Raw genomic sequence first — 25970 nt, forward strand, 5'->3', positions numbered from 1 at the left:
AAATGATAACATGGCCTGTTCTTTTCTCTGAGGATCATACAATGAAGTTCAAGTATGGAAGAAAGTCAAGGAAAGTCATGACAAAACATTAAACATTATGAGATTTTCAAGTGTATGATACTGAGTTCAGGAAACTATATATCCTGTTGCTTAAGTTCTGGGAAATTTCTTTTAAAGTTTTATTTTTTATTGGAAAGTCACATATACAGAGGAGGAGAGACAGAGAGGAAGATCTTCTGTCCACTGATTCACTCTGCAAGTAGACGAAATGGCCAGGACTGAGTTGTTCTGAAGCCAAGAGCCAGGAGCCTTTTCCAGGTCTTCCATGTGGGTACAGGATCCCAAGACTTTGGGCTGTCCTCGACTACTTTCCCAGGCCACAGGCAGGGAGCTAGATGGGAAATTTGGCGGTCAGGATTAGAATTGGAGCCCATATGGGATCCTGGCACATGCATGGTGAAGGCTTTAGCTACTAGGCTACTGTATCGGGCCCAAGTCTGGGAATTTTTTAATCTGTACTACTTTGCCTTGTATCTTAAACATATTGTATAGCAGCAGTACACCATACAAAGAGAAACTGAGGCAAAAAAAATTTTTTTCCTTCTTATAATTGACTATCAAGTGTACTCAGCCTAAGAATAAGAGACTACACAATAAATTGAATGGAAAACTTTATTTTACAAGTTAAAAAGAATACTACTGCTAATTTTATTGACCCTAAAGTCACATTCTAAATTCATACCTTGTAGATGAACTTTCCCTGTTCATCTCAGAGTAGGTGTCTGTGGAGGAAGCACAGACCAATTTAACCAGGATGACAGCAAAGGCTGGCAAGATTAGGGGAAGTCACTGCATCTGTGCTTCAAGGTATTCTTCTTCTTGGAACATTCTCCAGGGCCACGGGAAGAGGTGCAAGTGAAAGCTGTCTCCTAAAGAACTGCAGATTACACTTGCACCTCTCTGCAGTGACCTCCAGGTGTCTGAAAGAAATCCGGCTACACCAGGCTGTTCTGTGCAATAGCATTCAAAGTCCTTACTTTGGTCACATCTGTTACCTTTACAGAATATTCTGAGCTGGAAAGTGAGGCTCCCATAGCAACAGAGGAATTTCTGCAATAGAAATAAAAAAGGAGAAGATAATTTTGTAAATTCTGATATGATCCCTCATTTGAGAGACTATTTAATGGCTTAAGAACAAGGTCAAAGACCCCAGACTAGTATATTTCATAATTTTCTTTACTAATTACTTGAAACTTGTAACTAAACTCATTAGATAGTATATTTGATGTTATATTTGGAAAAATAAGTTCTTCAATTACTTCTTTTAAAGTTGCATTTCCCCCAACTTAGAAAACGAAGGCATTCAATTATATTAAAACAGAAATTCTCACAAATACTAAAAACAAAACAAAACGAAACGAAACAAAAGAACAATTTCAGATCCTTAGTGATACGATTTCAAATAGCTGAAAACGGAGACCAAAGGTGAAGGAAGACCAAGTATTAAAGGAGGGACAGACAAGGATACGATGATTCTTGCAGCCTTACACCATGCTTTTCTAAAGCAGGACAAGAGCCATTTTAGAAATGATTTCAATCACAAAATGATAACATGGATATAGTAATAACCATATTCCATGCACTAATCATGACACCAATTAAGAGAAGATAAACCTCATTCCTTCCTCTACTAATCAAAGAATACATTTTTACCGAAACTTCATCCCAGAGTCTCTAGCAGATCGAGCAGAACAGTGAAACTCTGTGGCACCTGAACCCTCAAGGATCCTTTGTAGGTTTCTTTCTGTTATGCCACCCCCTGTTGGGAAGAATAAGTGTCACATTAAATAGAAGATACTTTTTCATGAAATTTAATGAATAAAAATGACTGCTTTCTTTATTTACAATTTCCATTTTGAAACTTTCCAGTGATTCAAGAATTACTCTTTCCCTATTGAGCTAGAGTAAGATCAGAAAGTGATCAAGAATGAAGCCTATGTACCCTAGAGAACTGCAAAGGTCTCAGAATCCATGACTACATAACTGAATCTTAAATGGCCAGCAGTCCATATACAGTACTGACCAAATTTAAAGAGATGACTTGAGAACCAAGAAGCTCACTGAACTTCATCTCTACTCTGCCCTCAATGAAAAGAATATAAATTTAAAAGGAAAGATAGGATAGGTTTGAGAAAGAAGCTGCAAAAGCACAATTTCAAAGATGCATCTGAAAGAGAAAACAAACGTTCCCTCTCTGGCTAAGAATTCAGACGACTGGAAATGGCAAAAATGCAAGGTGCTGTGCTTTATTTTTTACAATATTAAAATTTGTTTCATTTTATGAAAGAATCTGACTTAATGTTATTTGAAAATACAAAACTACATAATGAGTGATTTAATGGTTCTTAAAAAAAAGATGCATGAAGGCGTGGGCATTCGGCCTAGTTCTTATAGTGCTGGTTGCGATGCTTGCATCCTACATTTGAGGGCCTGGGTTTGAGGTCCAGCCCTGCTCCTTTTTTCTAGCTTCCCTTAAGGAGGACTCTAGGAGATGGCAGGTGATGGCATGGGGGTTATGTTCCTGTGGATATAAAGCAGAGGTCATGGCTCTGGCTTTGGCCTAGTCCAGCTGCTAAGCATTTGGAGAGCAACCTACGAGTTATTTTGTTTGCCTTTTCCTCTAAATCAATTAGTCAGTAAAATTTAGAGAGAAATTCACATCAATGCAGAATATAAAAAAACCACAGATTTCAAAAATGTTTCAAATAGAAACAAATATAGTTTAACTCCATTACCCATAAATTTTTTTTTAAAGATTTATTTTTATTATTTTTTTTTATTGGAAAGGCGGATATACAGAGAGGAGAGACAGAGAGGAAGATCTTCCATCCGATGATTTACTCCCCAAGTGAGCGCAACGGGCCGATACTATGCCGATCCAAAGCCAGGAGCCTCTTCCGGGTCTCCCACGCGGGTGCAGGGTCCCAAAGCTTTGGGCCGTCCTGGACTGCTTTCCCAGGCCACAAGCAGGGAGCTGGAAGGGAAGCGGGGCTGCCAGGATTAGAACTGGCGCCCATATGGGATCCCGGGCGTGCAAGGCGAGGACCTTTAACCACTTGCGCCACCCATATTTTCTGAATTAACTTTGCATTTGGATAAACTTTTAAATATTTGTTTCTAATAAAAAATATTATGAATTGGTACTATTGGACTAGACAAGATAAAATTAGTATATTCATCCTTATATTCTTATCTCTTAATAGGTAGCATACATTCAATAAATAGTTTTTAAGAACATCAGACATGCACATTGCATTCCATGGTCTTTAAGTTGCTGAAATAACCTGCCTTTACAGATTTTTTTCAGACTCACTAACTTAGCTTCTTTTATTCTGGATGGTACAATACCACCACCCTAAGACAAGAAGTGAAAAACCCTGGTGCCCTGCTGAGCCATGTGTGAGCTGTGTCTGGGTTTGGACCAGGCTTGGCTGGGCTGTAGCACCCAATAGTAAGAACCGGAATGGGTGAGGGCTGGTCAGGAAAGGCCAAGGATCCTGCTAGGAGAGGCAGTGACTAAGTAGGGCTGGCCCATGGACCCACCAGTGTGCACATGATCTGGCAGTAAGAGAGGTTCTGATGGAGGAGCTTGGGAAACTCCTCTCTTGGGACACAGACCCTGCTAGTGAGTACAAGAACCAAGACAGGCAGCAGCCCAGACCAGGCTAGGTAACAGTACCCATCAGCCAGGGCTCAGGTCAGGGGTGAGCCAAGCTGGGCCAGGTCATATAACCCACTGGCAAATATGAGAACCAGAATGGTGCATGGGTCATCCAGGTCGGGCTGCAACATAAGCCAGTTCACATTAGGCTGGGACTGGGGGCTGGCTGGGCTGGGCTAGGTTGTAGCCCCCACTAGTGTGAGCTGGAATTTGTGGTGGGCCAGGCCCTACCAGGCTACAGCACCCACTGGAAAATGCCAACGTGAGGTGGGCCATGCTACACTGGGTTGCAGCACACAACCAGCACATGTGAGACCCGGGTTGGGGAGACAGAGACCATGATAGGGGGGCTGTGTTGGGCTCCCCTGCTGGACCACCACTCCCACTGGTGACCATGAAAGCTGGGATGGGGACAGACCAGGCCAGGCAGGGCTACAACACCTGTTGGCATGCATGTGAGCTGGGTCGGGGGGAAGCCAGGCTGTGCTGACTGTTCCTACTCTTGCATTCATAAGCCAGAGTGAGTACGGGTTGGTTTGATGTTGATGCAGCATCACCTGGCAGATGCTGGCATGGGTTGCCACTCTGACTGGTGAGCAGGAGAACCAGAGTTGCAGCAGGCAGGGCTGAACTAGGCTTCAATGCCCATTGACATGTAAGAGAGCTGAATGGGATGTAGGACAGACTGAATCAGTCTGCTGTTCATACTGGCAAGTATGGGAACCAGGGCAGGGGGTGGGCCTGGTGGGGTTATTGGGGGCTTGCTCTGACTAGGCCGCAGCTCCCACTGGTTTATGTGAAGGCTGGGTGTGTGGTGGGCAGGATTGGGCTGGGCTGCAGCACCCATTGGCTTGCATAGAAGAGAGGGTTGGAGAGAGAACCGACCTAGGAATTACAACAGGTGCATGCAACATACTGTGCCAAAATCAGTACTGGCAAGCATGCACAAGAACCAGGCCTAGGAATACTTCAGATGAATTTTGTGAGGATCCTCCTAACTGAATTACTGTACTCTGAACCCAACCATGGAGAGAATCACAGGTTCCATGGTCTGAGTGTGGAGTGCAAGAGTCAGAGCTGGGCCTTCTCAGTGTGTTAGACAGAGCAGTGGACAGGATATCCAGTTGTACATGGAAGATATGGCAGTACACTGGAGCCTCCGGAGGACACCTGGCACTACAAGAAAGGACAGATGACAGAAGAAATCAATCAACTACCTCAGCCAAGAGTTGGAAGTAAATACCTGGGCAAATGAGACTGGTGGACTATGTCAGCCAGTGAAGTAGTGAGAGATTTCATCCTGATTGGAGTGGCAAGAACAATAGCAATTCAGAACTGCTGACCTATAAATGACTTGATCAGCACCCTTGCAGCATGTTCCCATCGGGGACATCTGGGACCATGGGATGGTTGGGAGGCTGTGTGGGGCTTCTCCCTTTATCTCCCCTCTTCCTCCAGATATAGAAAGGAAAAAGAAAATGTGGAAACAATAGTCTCACCTACTTTCCTTTAGCCCTTGACCTTTTGCACCCTATTCATTTATGTAGAAATCATAAAAAATAAAATTAAAAACAAAAAAAGAAAAACATTGGGATTGACATGTCTCAACTGGTTAATCCTCTACTTTCAAGAGCCAGCACCAATATTGGTGCCAGTTCATGCCCTGGCTGCTCCACTTCCAATCCAGCTCCCTGTCTGTGGCTTGGGAAAGTAGATGAGGATGGCCCAAAGCCTTGGGTACCTGCACTTGCTTGAGACACCCAGAAGAAGCTCCTGACTCCTGGCTTCTGATTGGCTCAGCTCAGGCCATTGTGGCCATTTGTGGGGTGAACTAGTGGATGAAGAGTTTTCTCTCTGTAAATCTGCATTTCCAAGAAAATAAGTCTTTTTTAAAACGTGAAAAACTCTGGGACTGAAAAGTTACACTTATATTGGAGCACTGGCTTAGCAGCTCTTCAAATCTGAGTGATCTTAGAAAAAGTATTAAATCTGTGGACTACCAAGCTCCTCATTCATAAACAAGGGATAACAACTTACCTACAAACCTGTAATAAGGAGTAACAGACAAAAATGTTATTTCCTTGTAAAGAATAACAAAGTATTTGGCCTTTGAAACATATGTTGCTCACTGATTAGCAAGTTTATTGGTATTCTGCTTTCTAAACATAAACAGCTTAATAGGTTAAAAAAAAAAAGACCTCAGAAAACAACTAGATCAATATTCTCTTTATAGGTGGGAAACTGGAACTTAAACAAGAAGTCATAAGCTTCATTATGAAAGTTCCTCTAGAATGCAACTACTATGTTCTATTTTGTATTTCCCAACCATGAATATTCACAAGAATTCAAAATGACTTTAGAAATGAACTGTTATTTAAATGAAATTGTAGTAATTTGTTCATTATATGAACTTATAAATAGATAGCTTTGGATTCCTTTCTAATTTTGCCATAATTACTATATTACATATAATTTTCTTTGGCATATAACTAGTATCCATGCCATAAAGGCGATCAAATAGTTTAATCGCAATATTGCTGCATATAACTTCCTCTTACTCAAAAGTATCAGTTTCTTCGGTAAGTAGTAAGCATAATTCTGTGTCCCAAGTAATCTTTGCACAGTGTAATTACGCATTAGATAAAAGCATTGTAAGCAGGAACTACATTATTCTGAATATTGGTCATCAAGAGTAAATATATTTGGTTTTAAAAGAAAAAGTATCAGAGTTAGCAGTCTTGTTAACCTTCCTTGACTTAAAAAAAGAGAATGTCCAGAAGTTATTGAAGGAACAGAAAACTGAATAAAGACATGTATAATAATAAAATGTCTATCAAAATGGTTAAAAAAATTCTTTGACTAGGCTATAAAGGGACTAAATTGGGCAGATAATATGTGCTTTTTATGCATGTATATCTTAGAGATTTGTTATAGGTCAAAATCCTCCTCATATCTGTCAATATCCTCTAACAGCTGATGCTGGATGATGTAAAGCTAGGAGCCAGGAGCAATTCAAGTTTCCCACGTGGGTGGCAAGAGGGCAATCACTGGAGCCACTATCACTGTCTGCCACGGTGCACACCTGTAATCCAGAGCAGAGCTGGGACCAAAATCCAGGTGCTCCAATATGGGAGAAAGGCACCTTAACCAGTAAGAAAAGCACTAGCCCCAACACAGCTGCTTTTTCAAAACTTCATATTTTTAAAATATTTAGTATGTATTAAAAAGAGCTACAGAAGCAGAGAAGAGAAAGAGATCTTCTACCTGCTGATTCACTCCCAATGACCAGGCCAAACCATGAGAAAGGAACTTCCTCTAGGTCTCCTTATGTGAGTGGCAGAGTCCCAAATACGTAAGCCGTCTCCCCCTGCTTTTCTAGGTGTGTTAGAAAGGAGTTGGATCAGAAGTCGAAGAACAGAGACACAAACCACATAGGACGCCAGGGCCTCTACACTTCATGCCACAATGCCAGCCTCCTGAAGTTTTTTTTCATGATTAATTTTTCTTTTCATCAGACAAGCAGAGAGACAGAGAGAGAGGACAGAGAGGGGAAAGGGTGAGACAGAGATCTACTTGCTGACTCTCTGCAAATGCATGTAAGAGATAGAGTTGGGCCAGGCCAAAATCAAGAAGCAGAAACTCATTCTGAGTCTGCCACATGGTTGGCAGGGACCCAGGTACCTGAGCATTACCTGCTGTCTGTCTCAGAGTGAGCACTAGCAGTAAAGAGGAACTGGGATTGGAAACTGGCACCCTGATATGGGATGTGGGCATCCCGAACAATGACTCAACAGCTGAGCCAAACACCTGCCCTAGTGGCCTCTTTCTAAAAGTTGCCTTTTATCTGACTGCAACCATTTTGAACTCTGGTCGGTTTTGGTCTCACTGATAGTTAAGGTAATCAGAGATGAATGCTTTCTGATGTGGTTTAATATGCGTTACAGAGAATCACCCATTAGTATTCCTACAAATAACACTCATCCAGAATCTCATTAAGCTTTATGACTGTCAGCTTACAGGAAATATACTGACTAGAGTAATATGATAGACAAAATTAACAGAAAACATTTTGATAAAACAGAAAGCAGAACATTCCACACTGTAAATGGTCCAAACTTAATAAAGCAATAAAAAGGAAAAACTTCTATATTAAAATATACTAAGAAAGACAACTAAATTGAATGCTTGCCCTTGAATGGGTCCCAGTTAGAACATAACACTATAAAAGAACATTTTGGGGATAACTGGAGCAAAGGTTAAATACTGAGTTTTAAATGCAATTCAGGAATTAGGGTTTACTGTGATAAATTTTTTTAATGGTTTTGTTGTTACAGTAAGATGTCCTCTTTTTTTTTTTATAGAAGCATTAAGATAAAACGTCATGATACTTGCAAATTTTAAATACCATTAGATTTAAAAAGAATGATTTTAGGGGCTCAGTTTGTGTAGTGAGTAGTTACAGCTTATGATACCGGCATCCCATAGGGATGCAGTTAATGTCCCAGTTACTCCACTTCTTATCCAGCTTCCTGCTAATGACCGAGGAAAAGCAGCTTAAGCACTGAGCCCCTTCCACCCAGGTGGGAGACATGGGTGAAGGTCCTGGTTCCCAGCGTGGCCCAACATGGCTGCTGCAGTCATCTGGGGAAGGGACCAACAGATAGAAAATGTCTCTCTCTTTGTTGTTTCCTCTAAATTTCAAATGAATAAATGTTAAAAAAAAAAAGATCGTTGTAAAATCTACAGAATGGCATATGTTATGCTACCTTTTAAAAATATGCTTGAGAAACTTAGTCTTAAAAAATTTTAGATTGCCTTTCTATTGTTTCAACTGATTATAGGTCATTTTATCTTACTCTTTAAAATATATGCTGCTGTTCATTTCTACTTAATTATATTCTGGTTATTATCAGGATGATAAGAGTCAAACTATTCTGGGTACAATAAATTTGGTGGTATTTTCAAGAGCACAGAACAATATGTTGCCCAAGCATTTATAAACACTTATACCTGTTAACAACTAGGATATTTGCCCCTAACACAGCAGCATAAAACTTGGTTTTATGCATAAAACCAGCATAAAACCAGAGATGAACACCCAAATTCATAAAACTTTATATTCTGTGACAGCAATATCACAGAGAAAATATCACACAGAAAAGCCAATCCATCTACTTCCTTATCTGCTCCTCTCTCAGATAGCTCCTGTTAGAACGCTATCCTTATCTAAAGTTTTAAATTTCAATATAGATCTCTGATATAAAATATTTTAATTAAGCTATATTATTTTCATGGAACACTATGTACTAATACTTTCTCCCACATTTCTGCATCCTTTTCCCTTCCTTCCCTAAAGAGTTCAGTGTTACACTAGCAAATGGATAAATAAATACCTGGCATTACCACAATTCTGCCTTTTGCCTGAAAAAAGAAAAAAATAAACAATTTTAATCCTTCTCAAGTGGGACAATATGGCACAGAGAACAGAAACATGTCAAAGTACATTACATTTTTAAAATTATCACACATTTTTTAATCAAAAACTTTTTTTAACTGTCCTTGTCTGTCCAAAATTCAACTTTTCAAACCGAACCAATGTATGTACACTATGTGACAAAGGAAAAATTGCTGTAGTGAAATACATGAACTCTGATGAAAATCTGACCGTACTGGAACATTATGTAAGAATCTTTTTAAAAAGTTGCAGGGCTTGTTTCCCAGGCCTACGTTACTCATATTCTTCTAAATTAATCTTTTCTTAATAGTTTAATAAAGTTTGGTTATTTCCCTTGTTTATTCCAAAAGAAGCCTTTCCAAAACAAGATAAATTATGTTTTAAAAGAGATTAATTCTATCACTTAAGATTATTTAGAACTGTATGTTTACCTAAGTCTATCAAAGTAGTTTATCAATATAAAGTCCTTACTGTCACACATTGGAGATGATGCTTAGCACAAATCTGGGAAGTGATGCCTCACAGCCATCCTAGGAGGTAGGTGCTATTATTATCCTAACTTTGCAGTTGAGAAAAGAGATCTAAGACAGTTAGGTCATTTGTCCAAGGCCACTGAAATAAGGTACAAAGACAGGATTTAAATCAGAATTCTAGTCTTTAAGTCTATGCTGTAGCCAGTATTGTTATACTGCTAATACTGTTACTTCAAGAAGTTAACAGTATTCTGAAAATATCTACTCAGTTCGTCTGTCCATCAATGATTAACATATAAAATACAGATTACTCAACACACACATATCTGAAGTGTAATATATGACTATAACAATTATATTTTATTCTGTACAACTTAATGAGTAACCTTTCTAAGATGGAAACCTGACTCATCACCTTTTCTATTTAAAAATGCAACAGGCTTTTTTTTCTTTTCTTTTTTTATTATATTTTTCACAATCTTTACAAAGTTAATTAGGGTAAAAAGGTTCAAGGGCTATAGGAAAGTGGGTAAGACTACTATTCCCATATTGTTTCCTTCATGTTTAAATGGGGATATTAAGGGACAAGGCCCACCCAGCTTCCCACCCACCCCAGGTCCTGGATGTAGGGCATGCTCCGAGGTTTTTGCTCAAGTGGTTTTGATAGTTCACCAGTTATGAATCGCTGCCAATCTTGGCACTCCAAGCACGATGAGGTCCTTGAAGAACCCACTAATTGACATAGTCCATCATAGTCTCCATTTGCTCAGTATTTCGCTGCCAATATATAGCGGAGATGGTTGATTGACCTGTTCTGTCTTCTGTCTTTTCTTGGTTAGGGTTCTGAGTCCGCCATTTCAATTGGGGAGATCTCCAAAGAATCTTTGTCTGAGGTGTTCTCAGACCAGATTCTTGTATGTACTAGCAAGTACAGGGCCCGGCACAGTCCATCGCCCCGATTAGCTGGCAGTTGCAATTGCTGGGCTGTTCTGTTTTCAGCCCCGACTTCCACTGGAACCAATGGGTGTTGCAGTCCAGCCTGGTTCTGCCCAGCACATACGTGGCCCTCACATAAACCAGTGGGAGCTGCAGCCTAGTTGGAGCAACCCACAATAACCCCCACCAGGCCTGCCCCCTACCTTGGTTTGCCAGTATGCGTAGCAGTAGTCCAGTCTGTCCCACATCCCATTCGGCTCTGGTACATGTTGATGGATATTGAAACTTAGTTCCATCTAACCAGCACCACTATGCAGCCCACAAAGATGCCAACAGACTTTCTTAATGTACCAAGGATAAAATAAGGTTTTCAAGATTCTGGGTATCATTCTCATATTCAACATTCTATTCTTTAAAAAAAAATTCTAAAGGCTTATTTGTTTATTTGAAAGCCAGAGGTACAGAGAGAACACGGTTAGAGACACAGGGACAGAGAGCTCTTCCATCTGGTGGCTTACTCCTCAAATGACCACAATGACTAGCGCTGGACCTTTCTGAAGCCAGCAACTTATTCCAGGGCTCCCACATGGGTGCAGGGACCCAAGGACTTGGATCATCCTCCAATGAATTCCTAGGCACAATAGCAGGGAGCTGGATTGGAAGTGGAGCAGCCACTTCACCAGTATGCATTTGGGATGCCAGCACTGAAAGTGGAAGCTTTACTCACTATGCCACAGCACTGGCATCTTACTTATTATTTAGTGCCTCAAGTTGTACTTGCCTTTTGTTTCCAGATTTTATTTACTTTTTAATTTCATCTTATTTAAAAGAGAGTCAGAAGGAGACAGACAGAAAAAGATCTTGAATCTGTTGGCTTTCTCTCCAAACATCTCAAACAGGTAGGGCAAAGCCAAGTATCCAAAATGCAGACAGGTCTCCCACATGTGTGGCAGGGGCCCACAGACCTGAGCCATCACCTGCTGCCTCCTTGGTGAGCATTAGCAAGAAGCTGGATCAGAAATAGAGTCAGGACTTGAACTGGCACTCACGTGGGATGTAAGCATTCTAAGCGGCACCTTAAGCACTGTGCCAAATAAGACTCCAATTCTAGATTTTACACATACACCTGTTCTTTTATCTATCTATTTTCAATTTATACAAAATGATGAGACCTCTCCTTTTTCACAATACAGGTTTAGAAGCATAGGGTTCCTCCCTCCCACTCCTACTACTTTCTCCCTAACTCTCCTGCCTTAGGTTTTTTTCCCCCAAATTATTATAACAGCATATTCATTCACTTCTCATTAACATGCTTAACTTTACAATATATAAAAGATATCATGACATAGTAGGCAAAGGAAAAAGAGAAAAATAATAAACAATAAAACAAACCTATAATAAAATGGAAATCCTACTATTGCTCAGGAATACTGATGCATGCTGTATATAGCAGTTAATTTAAGATTAGCAGTATGCTAATTCACAAAGATTATGTTTTGTTGTTGTTCTGTGTATTGGCTGTTACATTATTGAGGAGAAATTATGATATCTGCCCCTTTGGCAATGCCTTATGTCACAAAGCATAATGGTTTCCAGTTGGCACCACTTTGTTACAGTCATATTTCATCAGGTATATGTACCACATTTTCTTTACCCAGTCACTAGTTAATAGGTATCTGGGTTGGTTCCATATCTTAGCTATTGTGAATTGTGCTGCTAAAACATGGGGTTACAGGTAACTTGGGATATATTTTCGGGAGTGGGACAGCTATGTCATTTGGTGGATCAATCTTCAGACAGCAGAGGTATCTCCATACTGCCTCACACATCGGTTGCACTAGTTCACTCTCCCTCCAACCATGATCAGGGCACCTTTTCCTGCACATTCTTGCCAGCACCTACCGTGTTTGATTTCTGATTTCTGCGTAACTGCCAGTCTCACAGGGATTAGGTGGAACATCACTGCAGTTTTTACTTGTATTTCCCTGATAGTTAAACAGCCTGAGTTCCTTCTCCCCACTTTCCACTTGTACATGGATGACTTACATGTATAATTTAATTGCAGTTTAACTGTCTTTTCTTCTAGGAAGCTTTCTCTAAATACTGATAACCCCCATTTCCTAAATCTGGAATTCTTCTGCAACGTTCCCTCTAAGCAACTTTTTAAACAGATTTATTTATTTATTGGAAAGTCAGATACACAGAGAGGAGGAGAGATAGAGAAGATCCTTCATTTGCTGTTCATTCCCCAAGCAGCCACATCAGCTGGAGCTGAGCCAATCTGAAGCCAGGAGTCTGGAGCTTCTTCCAGGTTGCCCACGCGGGTGCAGGATCCCAAGGCTTTGGGCTGTCCTCGACTGCTTTCCCAGGCCACAAGCAGGGAGCTGGATGGGAAGTGTGGCTGCCAGGATTAGAACCAGTGCCCATATGGGATCCTAGCATGTGCAAGGCAAGGGCTTTAGCCACTAGGCCACCACACCAGGACCTAAGCACCTTTTTAAGAATACTCTGTTAAAATTATCTGCTGTATTAAGAGTACCTTTTGTACATAGATTGTGTGAGCAGTGACTACCACTTAGTCACCACCACAGTATAAATATCCTGTTATCTATTACATAACTGCCTCATAGATTTCATAAGGGATTCCATGAGTAAACAAAGGCTAAATACACAAGGAAAAATGTGATTTAAATGATGTAGTGCTGGGGCCGGTGTGTTGACTTAATGAGCTGATTCTTGGCCTGCAGTGCTGTCATCCCATCTGGGCATAGGTTCAAGTCCTCCATTTCTGATTCAGCTCCCTGCTTTACTTGGAAAGGCAAAGGAGAATGGCCCAGGTCCTTTGGTCACTGCACTCACGGGGGAACCTATGTTTTTGATTCCTGGCTTCATATTGGCTCAGCTCTGGCCATTGTGGCAGCTGTTTGGGAAATGAACCAGCAGATGGAAGACTTCTGATACTGTAAAAGTCTGCCTTTCAATTAAACATAAATGCATCATAAAAACAACAAAACTGAGGCAGTGCTGATGGTAGAGATAAGATAAAATTTGCTGTTGTCATCTAAGCAAGATCAGATTCTTAGGTTCTGTTTATAATTCTATCTTAAGAGCTTTGGTTACTAAAACCTTCTCATGTGAACAATTATATCAATATATTACTGTTTGTTTGCTTTTTCTGTAAAATATCCACAAAAGCAGTAATATTTTTTTTAAAAAAGTTTTATTTATTTTTATTGGAAAGTCAGAATTACAGAGAGAAGGAGAGACAGAAGGAGCTTCTGTCTGCTGGTTCACTCTGTAAGTGACTATAACAGCCTGAGCTGAGCCAATCCGAAGCTGGGAGCTGGGAGCTTCCTCTGGGTTTCCCATGCAGGAGCAGGGTTCCCAGGCTTTGGGCCATCCTCTACTGTTTTCGTAGGCTACAAGCAGAAAGCTGGATGGAAGTAGTGCAGCTGGGACACGAACCAGTGCCCAAATGGGATCCCGCTGGATGCAAGGTGAGGACTTTAGTCACTAGGTTACTGTGCCGGGCCTAGTAATATTTATTTTCACAAATCAGCTGAACATAACAACATAATAATAGGGTTTTCAGAGGAAAGACAAGAAATTGGACGCACCTCATCTGTGAGTCGCTTTATTAGGGGCAGCCCTTCTAATGCTGAACTGTCACATCCACTGGTCAATACTCGTTCAAATCCCAAGGTTAAGAGGGTCTGTAGAGCTTCCATTGGATCACGAACCATGTCAAAGGCTGAAAGAAATAAAACTGACTTAATTTAGAGTGAATACTTGCAGATACAAGATAACACTTTGATAGACTTAATTTGTACTGCTTCGCAAGAGCCAACTCAGCAATTTTGCAAGTCAGATTGCTAATCCACTGCAATTTGAAATGTTCCAAACAGAGTGATTAGAGAAACCATAAAATTCTACAAATCAGGGGTTTTGTTTGCTCCAAGAGCCATTCTTCATAGTTTGCAGACAACTGATGTGCATTTTAATAGGTACATCTACTTTAAACGTAGAAGTGAAAGCTTCCAATTTTCAGAGGTTAGAAATATTTCTCCTTAAAATAAATATACTTAATATTTTATTTAAACAAAACTATTAAATTTGTGCAGGCAGCATTTAGGTTATAATGGTGACAGTCAAGTGATTCACATCTGGGTAGTAGTTGAAAGCTTCAGGTAAACTCAGCTGTGTGAATGAAACTGTGTACTCAATGATTCTACAAAGCATCTTGGCTCACATTCTCATTTGCCTTATTATTCTTATTATTAATTTGCCTTATTATTCCATTCTTATTATTATCTTATTATTATTCTATTCTATTCCCGGCACGTGGAAGAAGCATTACTCTCCATTTCTCCACATACAAAGCACGAGCAACACACTATCCAGGATTTCCTATCCATCCTACTTCTGAGAGACTTCTCCCTCCTAAGAACCCTCAGAGAGCTAAACAGCACTAAGAAGCTCGAAAACAGAACCAGCCATTTTTGCCTTGGCCCTCAGCATCACTATGTGATAAGGGAATTCCAATCTATGGTAGATTACATGCCAGCAATCTTCTATGACAGCCCCCTTCTCTATACATACCCTGCAGAATCTGCAAGCAGCTAAATCTAACATAGGAATTCCTTTGTTGGTGGCAGCATGATCTTACTCATCACACTAACATTTTTAATTCAGGAGTGAAAAAAATATGGAATCCAGCACAATGTAAAATTTTACAAATACTGAAAAAATGAAAATATTTGTTAAACTTATTAGAGAAAAAGAAACAAATTTAATTTTCTTAGTTTAAGAACAGAAAGAGTAAACATAGTTTACTTTTTAAATTATATAGCATGTCAAAACTGTTAGATACATGTTCACTAACAACTACAATTCATGTTTAAATTTGGTATTTGTGGTTAACCTCAAGATGCTAAACAACTTACCACCTTTTAGTGTTAATTTATAAGAAGCACTGCTAACAGCAAGACAAAGAAAAGTTTTCTGGTAACATTATACATTTCAGGAAGAAATAAGGATAATAATTATTTTATTCCTACAAACAAATGCAGAAGTTGATGTTCACTCTTATTGGAACATTTATTCTAAAGCATAGCAAATCAAAAAGAAAACTGGATCCAAGACATATTTCTTTTCACATGCAACGGTAGTGTCCTCTGAAGCCAAACCTGACCCGAGTTCCTCCATTTCCCAAGTTGTAAGTACTTGATTTGCAAATACGAAGAGTTTCTTTACATGAGACAGCTAGGCAGCCAACACCACAGTGGACATCTATGTATTGACTACCGTCTACTTTCTTCTTTCTCCCTTTGTAACCTGGCCCTTCTGCAGATGTCACCCTCTCTCCGACAGGAAGCACATATACTGAGCAAGCTATCTCACTCGTAGCTCCAGGAATGATTCTGTCTGGCTTAAATCAGGCACTACAATTCATTTCACTGGTCACAATGATTTATTCTTTTTGGAGTTGCAAACACTGAATACAATCTAATTAAAATGATTCCCAGGTTTCTTACTTGGAAAGCTGTGACACACAGACCTACAGGTATTGCTTATCTTCTGTTACATTCCACATCTCAATTTTAAGAACTTTTAAAACTTGAAATTTCCTAGAAACTATACATTTCTAAATTTACAGCTTCTAATTCCAAAATCTAAGAAACTAACCGGTAACATTATAACACTAGACAATTATGTTCTATATGCTTATGACCTTTAAAAATATCAGAAAGGTAATACCAACTAACAGTACCTCTAAAATAGAAATGACTCACCTCGGTGGAAAGTGACTGGCAAAGGACGACAAAGAGCTATAAAAAGAAAGCCAAACATAACATGAACAAAGAGGCCATCACCGGTTACTATGTTTAAAATTCTACATTTTTTTAAGATTTATTCTTCACTTTTATTGGAAAGTCAGATATACAGAGAGGAAGATTTTCCATTCGTTGATTCACCCTCTAAGCAGTTGCAACTGCCAGAGCTGCGCCAATCCAAAACCAGGAGCCCAGAGCCTCTTCCGGGTCTCCCATGTGGGTGCAGGGTCCCAAGGTTTTGGGCCGTCCTTGACTGTTTTCCCAGGCCACAAGCAGGGAGCCAGAATTAGAACTGGTGCCCATATGGGATCCCAGCACCTAAAAGCAAGGACTTTGGCCACTAGGTTACCATGCCAGGCCCTAGAATACTTCATGCTAAGGAAATATTTTTGCACTTTCTTCTCGTAAGAAATAAAGACATTAAACTAAAATACTAATAAAGTGATAGTCTAACAAAATGCAAGTTCTTATACTAGTCTCTGAATTTCATATTAAAAATAGTCACCTATTTCATCACACACAGAATAAAAATTAAATGATCTGGCAAATGTAAGTTAGTATTGCATCTATTATTTGGCCCTCTGAGAATCTTCAAGAAATATTTTGACCAAATCATACAGGCGTCTGCCCCTCTACTTCTCCCTATTCTCACTAATGGCTCTTTGGAATTTCTGGTACACTGGTGAAGGAACCAAGGTAAATTTTCCTTCAACTCCAGAGGAGCAGGAGTAGAATCTGACCTACAGAGACTGAGAGTAAGGAGGGCTTTTCTCACAGCAGCCCTCTACCACCGTTAACCAAACCATTTAAAACAGATTAATCCCAGTGCCTGAAGGATGACTGAAAAGTCAGATCTGTGAGGTAATGCTTCTGTTTTAGGAGTGTAAGCACAATTATCAGACATGTAAATTCTTACCAATAAGGCACATGCACAGCTCTTTGTCAATTTGTCCATCTTCAGTCAATGCCCCAAATACCAAGCCATCAGCACCATAAAGCTTGGCAAGCTGAATGTCAGCCTTCATCACTTCAACTTCACGATCTGAATATAAAAAATCACCTCCACGTGGCCGAATCATCACAAACACTGGGATCTGGACACTCTGCTTCACTATCTGAAGGAGACCTGCAGGAACAGAAAGCACACTAAAATTCAAAAGTGAACCAAAAGCTCTAAGCAGGCAATAACACGTGACTGATCATTTACACATTATACCTAAAAGAAATGCAGGTAAACTGAAGAAAACAGAGAAAAGATGATCTAAAGAAAATACTGAGAAAATACGCATATTATAGAAGGTGACAGGAGGGCTAAGAGTTTTTTTTTTTTAAATGAGTTAGAAAGATACTGCATTTTTTAGGGCTGGTAAAATATTTGCCATTGCTTAGCAGGTAAAGTCACCACTTGTAATGCTGACAACCCATATGGGCATTGGTTCTGATGACAGCTCCAGTTAAAAACCAAGGTCAACACAGTATAGCCAACCAATCCACTAAGACATACTACAAAAGCCACCATATAAAACTGGTAAAAGCTAAGTGAAACATCAGATGCACAAAAACTAATTTTGAGGCATAAGTATGATAAAGCAAAATGACAAATTGTTTCCAAAGAAACACATCAAAAAGAAGTAGAAACAGATGAACTACTTAACAAAGAATCCAAAACAATCATAGAAGATAATAAACACAACTAAATGATATTAGAATAATAATTCACATGATATGGACAAGAAATTCAGCAAAGAAATAAAGATCATCAGGAATCAATCAGGGGGTCCGCACAGTAGCTCAATAGGCTAACCCTCCCTTTGCAAGTGCTAGCATTCTATATGGGCACTGGTTCGTGTCCCAGTTGCTCCACTTCAGATACAGCTCTCTGCCTATAGCCTGGAAAAGCAGTGGAGGAGGGCCCGAAGCCTTGGGATCCTGTCCCGGCATGGAAGATCTGGAAGAGCTCTGGGCTCCTGGCTTGGGATGTGCACAGCTCTGACCGTTGTGGCCATTTGGGGAGTCAACCAGCAATGAAGATCTCGCTCTGTCTCTCCTTCTCTCTGTATATTTCCCTTTTCCAATAAAAACAAATAAATCTTTTTTTAAAAAGAAATGAAAGCATGATAATGACCAACAGGAAAACACAGAAAAGCAAAATCTAAACAGTAGTGCAGACATACAGAGAAAAATATAGGATTTGCATTTTATTTTAACTTTCTGGACTTCATCCTTTGAATATCTACCTAAGGTATTTTCCCCCTGTATTATAATTCTGTTTTTCCTTGTATTAAGTTTTGATATCAGGGTTATGCAAGTCTTTATAATGAGTTGGAAAGTGATCGTTGTCTATTTTCTGAAACAGCATGTCGTGCTATTATTCCAACTTTAAGTGTTCAGGAAATTTATAAGTGAAACTGTTTAGTCTTTAGTTGTCTCAGGGTGGAAATTTCAAAACTGAATTTAATTACTTAAACAGATATGCAGCTATTTAAAGTTTTCATTCCATATCAGTTTTCCAAATTTCTGTATTTGAATATGTGCACTTAAAGTGAAATAAGTCAGACTCAGGAAGGCAAACACTGAATGATCTCATTTATGTGTAGAATTTTAAAATGTTGACTTCAAAGGAGTTAAGAACAGAATAATGGTCACCAGAAGTTGGAGAGTAGACATGTAGAAGGCAGGAAGAATGGCAAAAATTAGTCAATGTTTCATTTAAATAGAAGGTTCAAGCTATGAGCTGTTACTACAAAACAGGGTAATTATAACGAACACTGTTACATATTTCAAATTAATAAGAAGAAAGGATGTTTAGTGTTCCTACCACATAGTGAGGCGATGAACACATCCACCATCACCCGAAGTTAATCAATGCATGATGTGTGTGGTTTGAGACATGATATTATATGTATATAATTACACCAATGAAAACACACAAAAAAATGTCACCCAAACTTTATTTCACATGTTCAAAAAGTTAAGACTTGCAGGAAATAAAAACAGATTTAAACTTGAGAGATTAAAATGTCAACATAAATCAATGATAAAGTTGATCCAAAATGAAATGCCAGATTCTTGGCTGCAACGGCCAGAGCTGAGCCAATTCAAAGCCAGGAGCCTCTTTCGGGTCTCCCACATGGGTGCAGGGTCCCAAGGTTTTGGGCCGTCCTTGACTGCTTTCCCAGGCCACAAGCAGGGAGCTGGATGGGAAGTGGAGCAGCTGGGACATGAACCAGCACATGAGATACCAGCGCATGCAAGGCAAGGACTTTAGCTGCTAGGCTACTGTGCTGGGCCTGACATTTAAATCTCTTTAAAGATAAATGGGGCAAACACTCAATGCAGCAGGTAAGATGTCACTTGGGACAGCCAATTCCCACATCACGGTCCTGGGTTAAAGTCCCAGCGCCACTCCTGAGCTCAGCTTCCCAGCAATACACACTCTGTGTGGCAGCAGGTGCTAGGTCAAGCTGCTGGATCCCCACAATCCATGAGGGAAACTTGGGTCCAGTCTCTGGCTCCTGACTTTAGCATGACCCAGTCTTGGCTGTGCACGCATTTGGAAAGTGAACCGGTGATGGGATATTTCTGCCTTTCTCTCTCTCTGCCCTTCAAACAAACAAAACAAAAATAAATGGCATCTCAAACAAAGGACACATATGAAAGATATAACAGCAGGAAGACAGGGAGAGGAGAAATAAATTAAAGCCAATAATATACCATGTCATTACAGAAAGGAAGAAAAAAAATGAAAAGACTCATCTTTGGGACCAGTGCATTGGCTCCACTAATCCTTTTGGCTGCTCCACTTCTTACAGCCTGGGAAAGCATTGAAGACAGTCCAAAGCCTTGGGACCCTGCAACTGTGTGGGTCCTGGCAGAAGCTCCTGGCTCCTGATCAGCTCAGCTCTACTTGTTGCAACCATTTGGAGAGTTAACCAGCAGGCTAAAGATCTTTCTGTCTCCCAATCTCTATAAATTTGCCTTTTCAAAACAAAGAAATAAATCTAAAAAAAGCCTGATCACTGGTGCTACTGCACAACAGCTGAACCAATATTAACAGCAACTTCTTACCTTTCAACTATATGTATTACGATTTATGTATTTATTTGAAAGGCAGATTCACAAAGAAAGAGGAGAGCTTTTTGATTACTGGTTCATTCTCTAAATGCCCACAACAGCCAGGCTGAGTTAGGCCGGAACCAGCAGCCAGAATTCCAGTGGGGTCTCCCACATGGGTGGCAGTGTGGCAGCGATCACTAGGGACCCCTGCCCTGAAGGAGAAAAAGCTTGCTAGAGACAAACACTGTAGAGGATTTCCAGCGAGGGCCTTCCAGGAACAGACACTGGAGGAGGCGTTTCTGAGAAACACAAATTCAACTAGCTCAACTGAAGTTACGTTATTAGGTCTACTGCAGCAGTTCGGGTGCACGTGGTATGCACTTGTATGGGCAATGTGACTGCACTAAAATTAACAATCAAAAGCTGTATAACCAAGTATGTATTAAGACATTTTTAAGTTGTTTGAGCTAAAAAAATACCCTGCTTTGTTCAGGACCCAGAATTTGGAGAAAGAACTCTCCTCTGGATCTGCCAGCATGAAAGAATAAAGCTGTTCTTCCTGTTAAAAGCCTTCGTGTGTCCCCGCCTCTCTGAGGCAAAACCCAAGTAACGAGCCTGCCTTTTTCATCTGCAGTCTCCCACACATTCTGACGCTGTGGTCCCAAGCAGCAGCTTAACCAACTATACTACAAGACCAGCTCCTTTCAACTTTCTGATGTATACTGGAAAAACACATCTTATCAAATATATGGTTTTGCTGATTTACAGTCACGTTCTAGCAGACACAATGTCTATAACATAATTAATACACCATTAGTAAAGGACTTAAATGATAAACTTCTTTGAGAAAATATGTGGAAAAGAAACACTTACCCATGCTGGGTGTGGTCCCTCCTTCTAATAGACCAGAACACAATTCAATCCGACCAGCACCTGTAATAAGAAAGTATTGCTAAACAGAATTTTAAAAAACAAGCTCTTAGGCAACAAAATTTTTTTTTTATTTTTGTTGGGAAGTCAGATATACAGAGAGGAGGAAGGACAGAGAGAAAGATCTTCCACTCAGTGGTTCACTCCCTAAGTAGCCACAATGCCCAGAGCTGAGTTGATCCAAAGCCAGGAACCAGGAGCTTCTCCCGGGTCTCCCATTGGGGTGCAGGGTTCCAAGGCTTTGGGCTGTCCTCAATTATTTTCCCAGGGTTCAAGCAGGGAGCTGGAAAGGAAGTGCAGCAGCTGGGATATGAATCGGAACCATATGGGATCCCAGCAAGAAGTTCCTGGCTTCTGTCTTTAGAACAGCTCAGCTCTGGCTGTTGCAGCCATTTGGGAGGTGAACCAGGAAGAGTTTTGTCTCGCCTCTCTGTAAAATCTGCCTTTCAAATAAAAATAAATCCTAAAATAATGACAGCTAACAATAATAGCTTCCAGCCACACACTGCACAACTCATCTAGTTAAAGTATGCAATGTAGTTCTCCTTACACACAGAGTTGTGTAACCTCCCGTGATTACTTTTCCTCACAACTCAAAGCAACCCCACAGCCGTTAGCAGTCACCTGCCCTGCTCCTCATGCCTCGGAGCCCAAGGGAGCATCAATCTTTCTGTTTCCATAAATTTGCCTTCTGCCTGTTTCATATAAATGGAATCACACAGCAGATGGTTATTTCTTTCATCTAGAATGTTTCAAGATTGGTCATCTACTGTATAGGACTACTTCATGCCTTTTCACTGCTGAACTACAAAAGGCTTTCACATTCTCAAAAGACTAAAAGCAAAAAAGTGACACAGATCAAGTGTAACAAAGCTAAAAGTCTATTCTATGTGGTTTGCCAACCACGGAAGTGGTGTGCTGCCCTGAGACAGATGGAGGAGGCCTGGCCATGTGCTGCACATTTACAACTCCACGACGGCCTCTGAGAGCTCATTACCATTCTTTCTACTTTTATATTGTCTGAACTTTTTCCGTACTAAGAAACATAAATTATTTCTGATCCTGAGATAATGGAAATATCCATGCTTCCCAATAAAACAAGTGTAGAGTACAAAATATACCTTAAATTATAAATACCAGTAGGGTCAGAAATTTAAAAACAAGGTACTGACCGAAGTCCTAATGATGAAAGTGAAATCATCTGATAGCTCTAAATAAATTCTCGCTGACTGCAATAAAAAATAAATAAATAAACTTTATGAGTAAGCACTACTGTGGACACTGGGAAACGGAGATAATTTTCCAGCAGGTGTTCCAGTTGCTTGTTTTTCAAAGGCTAACAGGGCTCCCGAGGTCACTTCTCAGGATTCATTTTCAGACACATGCAAGGTTGCCAACTGTCATTCTCCAGTTTCTCTTACCGCCTCTTTCTGCATTCACAGCTGACTCCACTGAGTCAACACACACTTCCATGAGAAATCCATTTGCTGCTCCTAAAATACAAAGAAAATAATGCAAATTCACTAAGGCACTAACTACCCGAGCTAATCTGCCACAGATATTTTATATTTTTGCAAAATTCTAATAGTGGCAATCCAGAGGGGGAATATACTAGGACCCATGAGTGTGCCAAAATACTACATTAATTATGAAACTGATGTCTCTGGGCTTTGAAATAGGTGCAGACATATGAATAAGATATTATGCGAAGAAAAATACACACTAAATGTCAAATGAATTTTCCTAAAAGTCAGATTTCAATACTACGGTTTTTAAGTTTCTCAATGCCTATAAAATATAAACTTCTTTACAAGAAACGTATGTTCAAAAGCAGTGACAAACTGACATCCTGGTCCTTCTTCTTACCATATGATTCTAGACAAGCTATGTGAGCTTTTTATAGATTTATGGAACAGGGCAGTTTCAGCATCCACCTTAGAGTAATGAGAATTAAATGAGATGGCTCAGATAAGGACGGGAGTGCCCACCAACAATCCAGCAAGTATTATTCTCCATCAGTAAACGGCACACGACTTCCTCCCGTGCTCCCCATCCCGTGCTCCCCATCCCCGCTCTTGCCATCTCCCTTCTCTCCGCTCTCCCAGTCTTTCTAGCACCTTCTCTGAATGCCGGGATCTACTAAGGCTCATGTCAAATCACATGTCCCTGATTGCATTCCTCTCTCCCAAAGCAGGAAATTGTATTTTCCCTCTTGTGAATTCACGTAAGTCTTCACGATTTACAAGTTCCTATGTAACATATTAATTGCTTCTACCTTGTATTATTTATGCAGTTCAGTGTCAGTCTGATCACTCTTAGTTGATCTTAAGTTTCTAACCAAAATCTTTATGCAAGAAATTTTCAGTACAAGTGCATAAAAATCACATCTTTTTAATAAAGATGTATTGTATTTTTATTGCAAAGTCAGATATACAGAGAGAAGAGATAGAGAGGAAGATCTTCATCCGATGATTCACTCCCCCAAGTGACCACAACAGCTGGTGCTGTGCCAATCAGAAGCCAGGAGCCAGGAATTTCTTCCAGGTCTCCCACGCGGGTGCAGGATCCAAAGGCTTTGGGCAGTCCTCCACTGCTTTCCCAGGCCACAAGCAGGGAGCTGGATGGGAAGTGGAGCTGCCGGGATTAGAACTGGCGCCCATATAGGATCCCAGCGCAAACACTTTAGCCACTAGGCCATGGCGCTGGGCCCCCAAAACTCATATCTTTAAAAAGTATATTAGAGAACTTTTGAACTATCAAAACTGCTTGAGCAGGATCCTCGGTGAGTACCTCACATTGGGGACCTGGGATGGGAGGGAGGCTGGGTGGGGCTTTTCCCTTTATTTCTCCCTTGACCCCAGATACGGGGGGGAAAAATGATGATTGTGAAAAAAAGTATATTAGAATCTCTTCTGTAATTAAGCACATATGCTTAATTAATATGCTGCATAATTAATGCAATGATACCTGAATGAATGCTCACCATGCACCGAGGCAGATTACTACTGGGTGGTGGGATCTGGAATTTTTATTTTTTCTTTTCTATATTGATTTTCCCACCTAATATTGCTTTTTATAATTGTAGAAAAGGCAAGTTTTACTTCGAAAACCAAGCAAAACAAAACTCTACCACCAACACGAAACTGTAACTGCCTCTTGGGATGCTTCTAAGGGTCACAAACTCAGCGTGACGCCTGCTCTCAACCAGCCCACCGCTCCAGCTCCACGCACTTCCTGACAGCCACCAGCAGCAAATACGGCAACGTGGACAATGCTGCAGGTCACCACCTGCCTCACACAGCACAGGAGCCTGGGCAGGAGGTGGTGCAGAGGTCCACAGGAGGCGGGGCAAGGCCACTGTCCCACCCAACAAAACCAGCAGCAGGAAACCAAGACTCCCTAGGAGGCGGCAGGCAGTGTTCCAAGCGCGGTAGCCGGGGTAGCTTTGGAGATCTCTGCGGCTCTGACAGGGTGTGTGGGGTGCAAACGACCCTCTTAGTAGCAGGAATACCTTGTCTGTTTTTACCACCACAGTGGGGTGGAGTTTTCAGGAAGCTACCAAATGTGCTAGATCAAAGGCATTTAGTAGCTGTCATCTATTCAACGTGTGATTTAAGATTAGCAAAAATACAAAAAAAAAAAAAAGTTGCCTCTCTTTCGATTTTTTTGTTCAGTAATAACGACTTTTTTACAAAACTATTTGGTAACATGCCTTAAGTTCACCGTGTTTATTTTCTAATTCCAAAAAAAAAATACGCATGCACTTTCCTTTTATTCCTGATAGGGTCAAAATTGGTAGATATAGCGCCATATAAACAAAGGGCTTTGAGACCCTTTGTTTTTTGTTGCTATTCTGTTTTAAAATTTTTTCAAGAGGATAACGGATGTCCAGCGATGAAATAGGCGAGGGCGCTGGGGACCCTAGAGTTCGCAGGGGAGGCGGGATCTGAGGACCTCGGCCAGCCCCTAACCCTGCCTGCCACCTGCGGCTCTGGCCACAGCCCCTCGGGGGGCCCCCGGAGGGCGAGCACCCCGGTTCTCCGGCTCCCGAGGCTGGCATGGGCGGCGCGCTGCCCACGCCAGCAGCCCGGCGACGGTGAGGGACGCGACGCACGACGGCAGGCGGGAGGTTCGAACCCACACACCTGACTCTGCTTGCGCTACAGCTCGTTAGCAGGTGCCCCGCGTTGCCACACGTTTACAGTCGCGAGGCCAGAGGGCGAGCCGCGCCCCCTCCTCCCGGCAAGAACCTGTGGTAACCACTCGGGGGGGGGGGGGGCAACCGTGACAGGACACGACCCGCGCCCGCCAGCGCCGAGGAGCCGAGTGGCCGGCCGCCTTCTCACCGGCCTTCCCCGACGAAAGGCGCGCCGGCTTCCGCTCGCCCGAGAGCCCCTGCCTCTTCATGTTTCCCGCGTTCTCGGCTTTCCACTCGCTGCCCCGCTCCGCCGCGCGCGACCCGAGGGGCGCGCCCCCGACGCTCGGGACCCAGCATCCCCCGCGCCAGCCGAGTGGCTCGCACGCAGGCGCAGTCCCTGTTCGCTGCGTTGCCGGAAGTGTTGGTC

General features: G+C 41.2%; 1 protein-coding gene across 4 annotated transcripts; it reads right to left on the bottom strand.

Annotated features, from left to right (window-relative positions):
• Positions 1 to 658: 658 nt before the first annotated feature.
• CUTC (cutC copper transporter) lies at positions 659 to 25870 on the bottom strand. 4 transcript variants are annotated; one of them, XM_040992318.1, is made up of 9 exons: positions 25752 to 25870; positions 22827 to 22898; positions 21349 to 21408; positions 17336 to 17545; positions 16378 to 16413; positions 14203 to 14306; positions 9115 to 9142; positions 1714 to 1819; positions 659 to 1110 (listed from the first exon to the last, which is right to left on the bottom strand). In XM_040992318.1, exons 1-9 carry the CDS (start codon positions 25810 to 25812, stop codon positions 996 to 998), a joined length of 792 nt encoding a protein of 263 aa, XP_040848252.1. In that variant the 5' UTR covers positions 25813 to 25870; the 3' UTR covers positions 659 to 995. The 4 variants fall into 4 exon arrangements, with proteins under 4 accessions (XP_040848252.1, XP_040848251.1, XP_040848250.1 ...); XM_040992317.1 differs by having other exon boundaries at positions 14203 to 14336; XM_040992316.1 differs by lacking the exons at positions 1714 to 1819; positions 9115 to 9142 and having other exon boundaries at positions 14203 to 14336.
• Positions 25871 to 25970: the final 100 nt, after the last annotated feature.

Source organism: Ochotona curzoniae, unplaced genomic scaffold (assembly GCF_017591425.1).
Source record: "Ochotona curzoniae isolate NIBS_2020 unplaced genomic scaffold, NIBS_Ocur_1.0 contig_66, whole genome shotgun sequence".
NCBI classification, from domain to species: Eukaryota; Metazoa; Chordata; class Mammalia; order Lagomorpha; family Ochotonidae; genus Ochotona; species Ochotona curzoniae.

Bases quoted from the DNA above. Each gene is read 5' to 3' on its own strand.
- CUTC (XM_040992316.1), bottom strand. From the start codon at position 25,812: ATGAAGAGGCAGGGGCTCTCGGGCGAGCGGAAGCCGGCGCGCCTTTCG. The intron at 16,414-17,335 runs GTAAGAATTTAC...TTCTTTTTATAG, and splicing joins GCTGTGCATGTGCCTTATTG to CTCTTTGTCGTCCTTTGCCA. The intron at 14,337-16,377 runs GTGAGTCATTTC...TATTTCTTTCAG, and splicing joins GCCAGTCACTTTCCACCGAG to CCTTTGACATGGTTCGTGAT.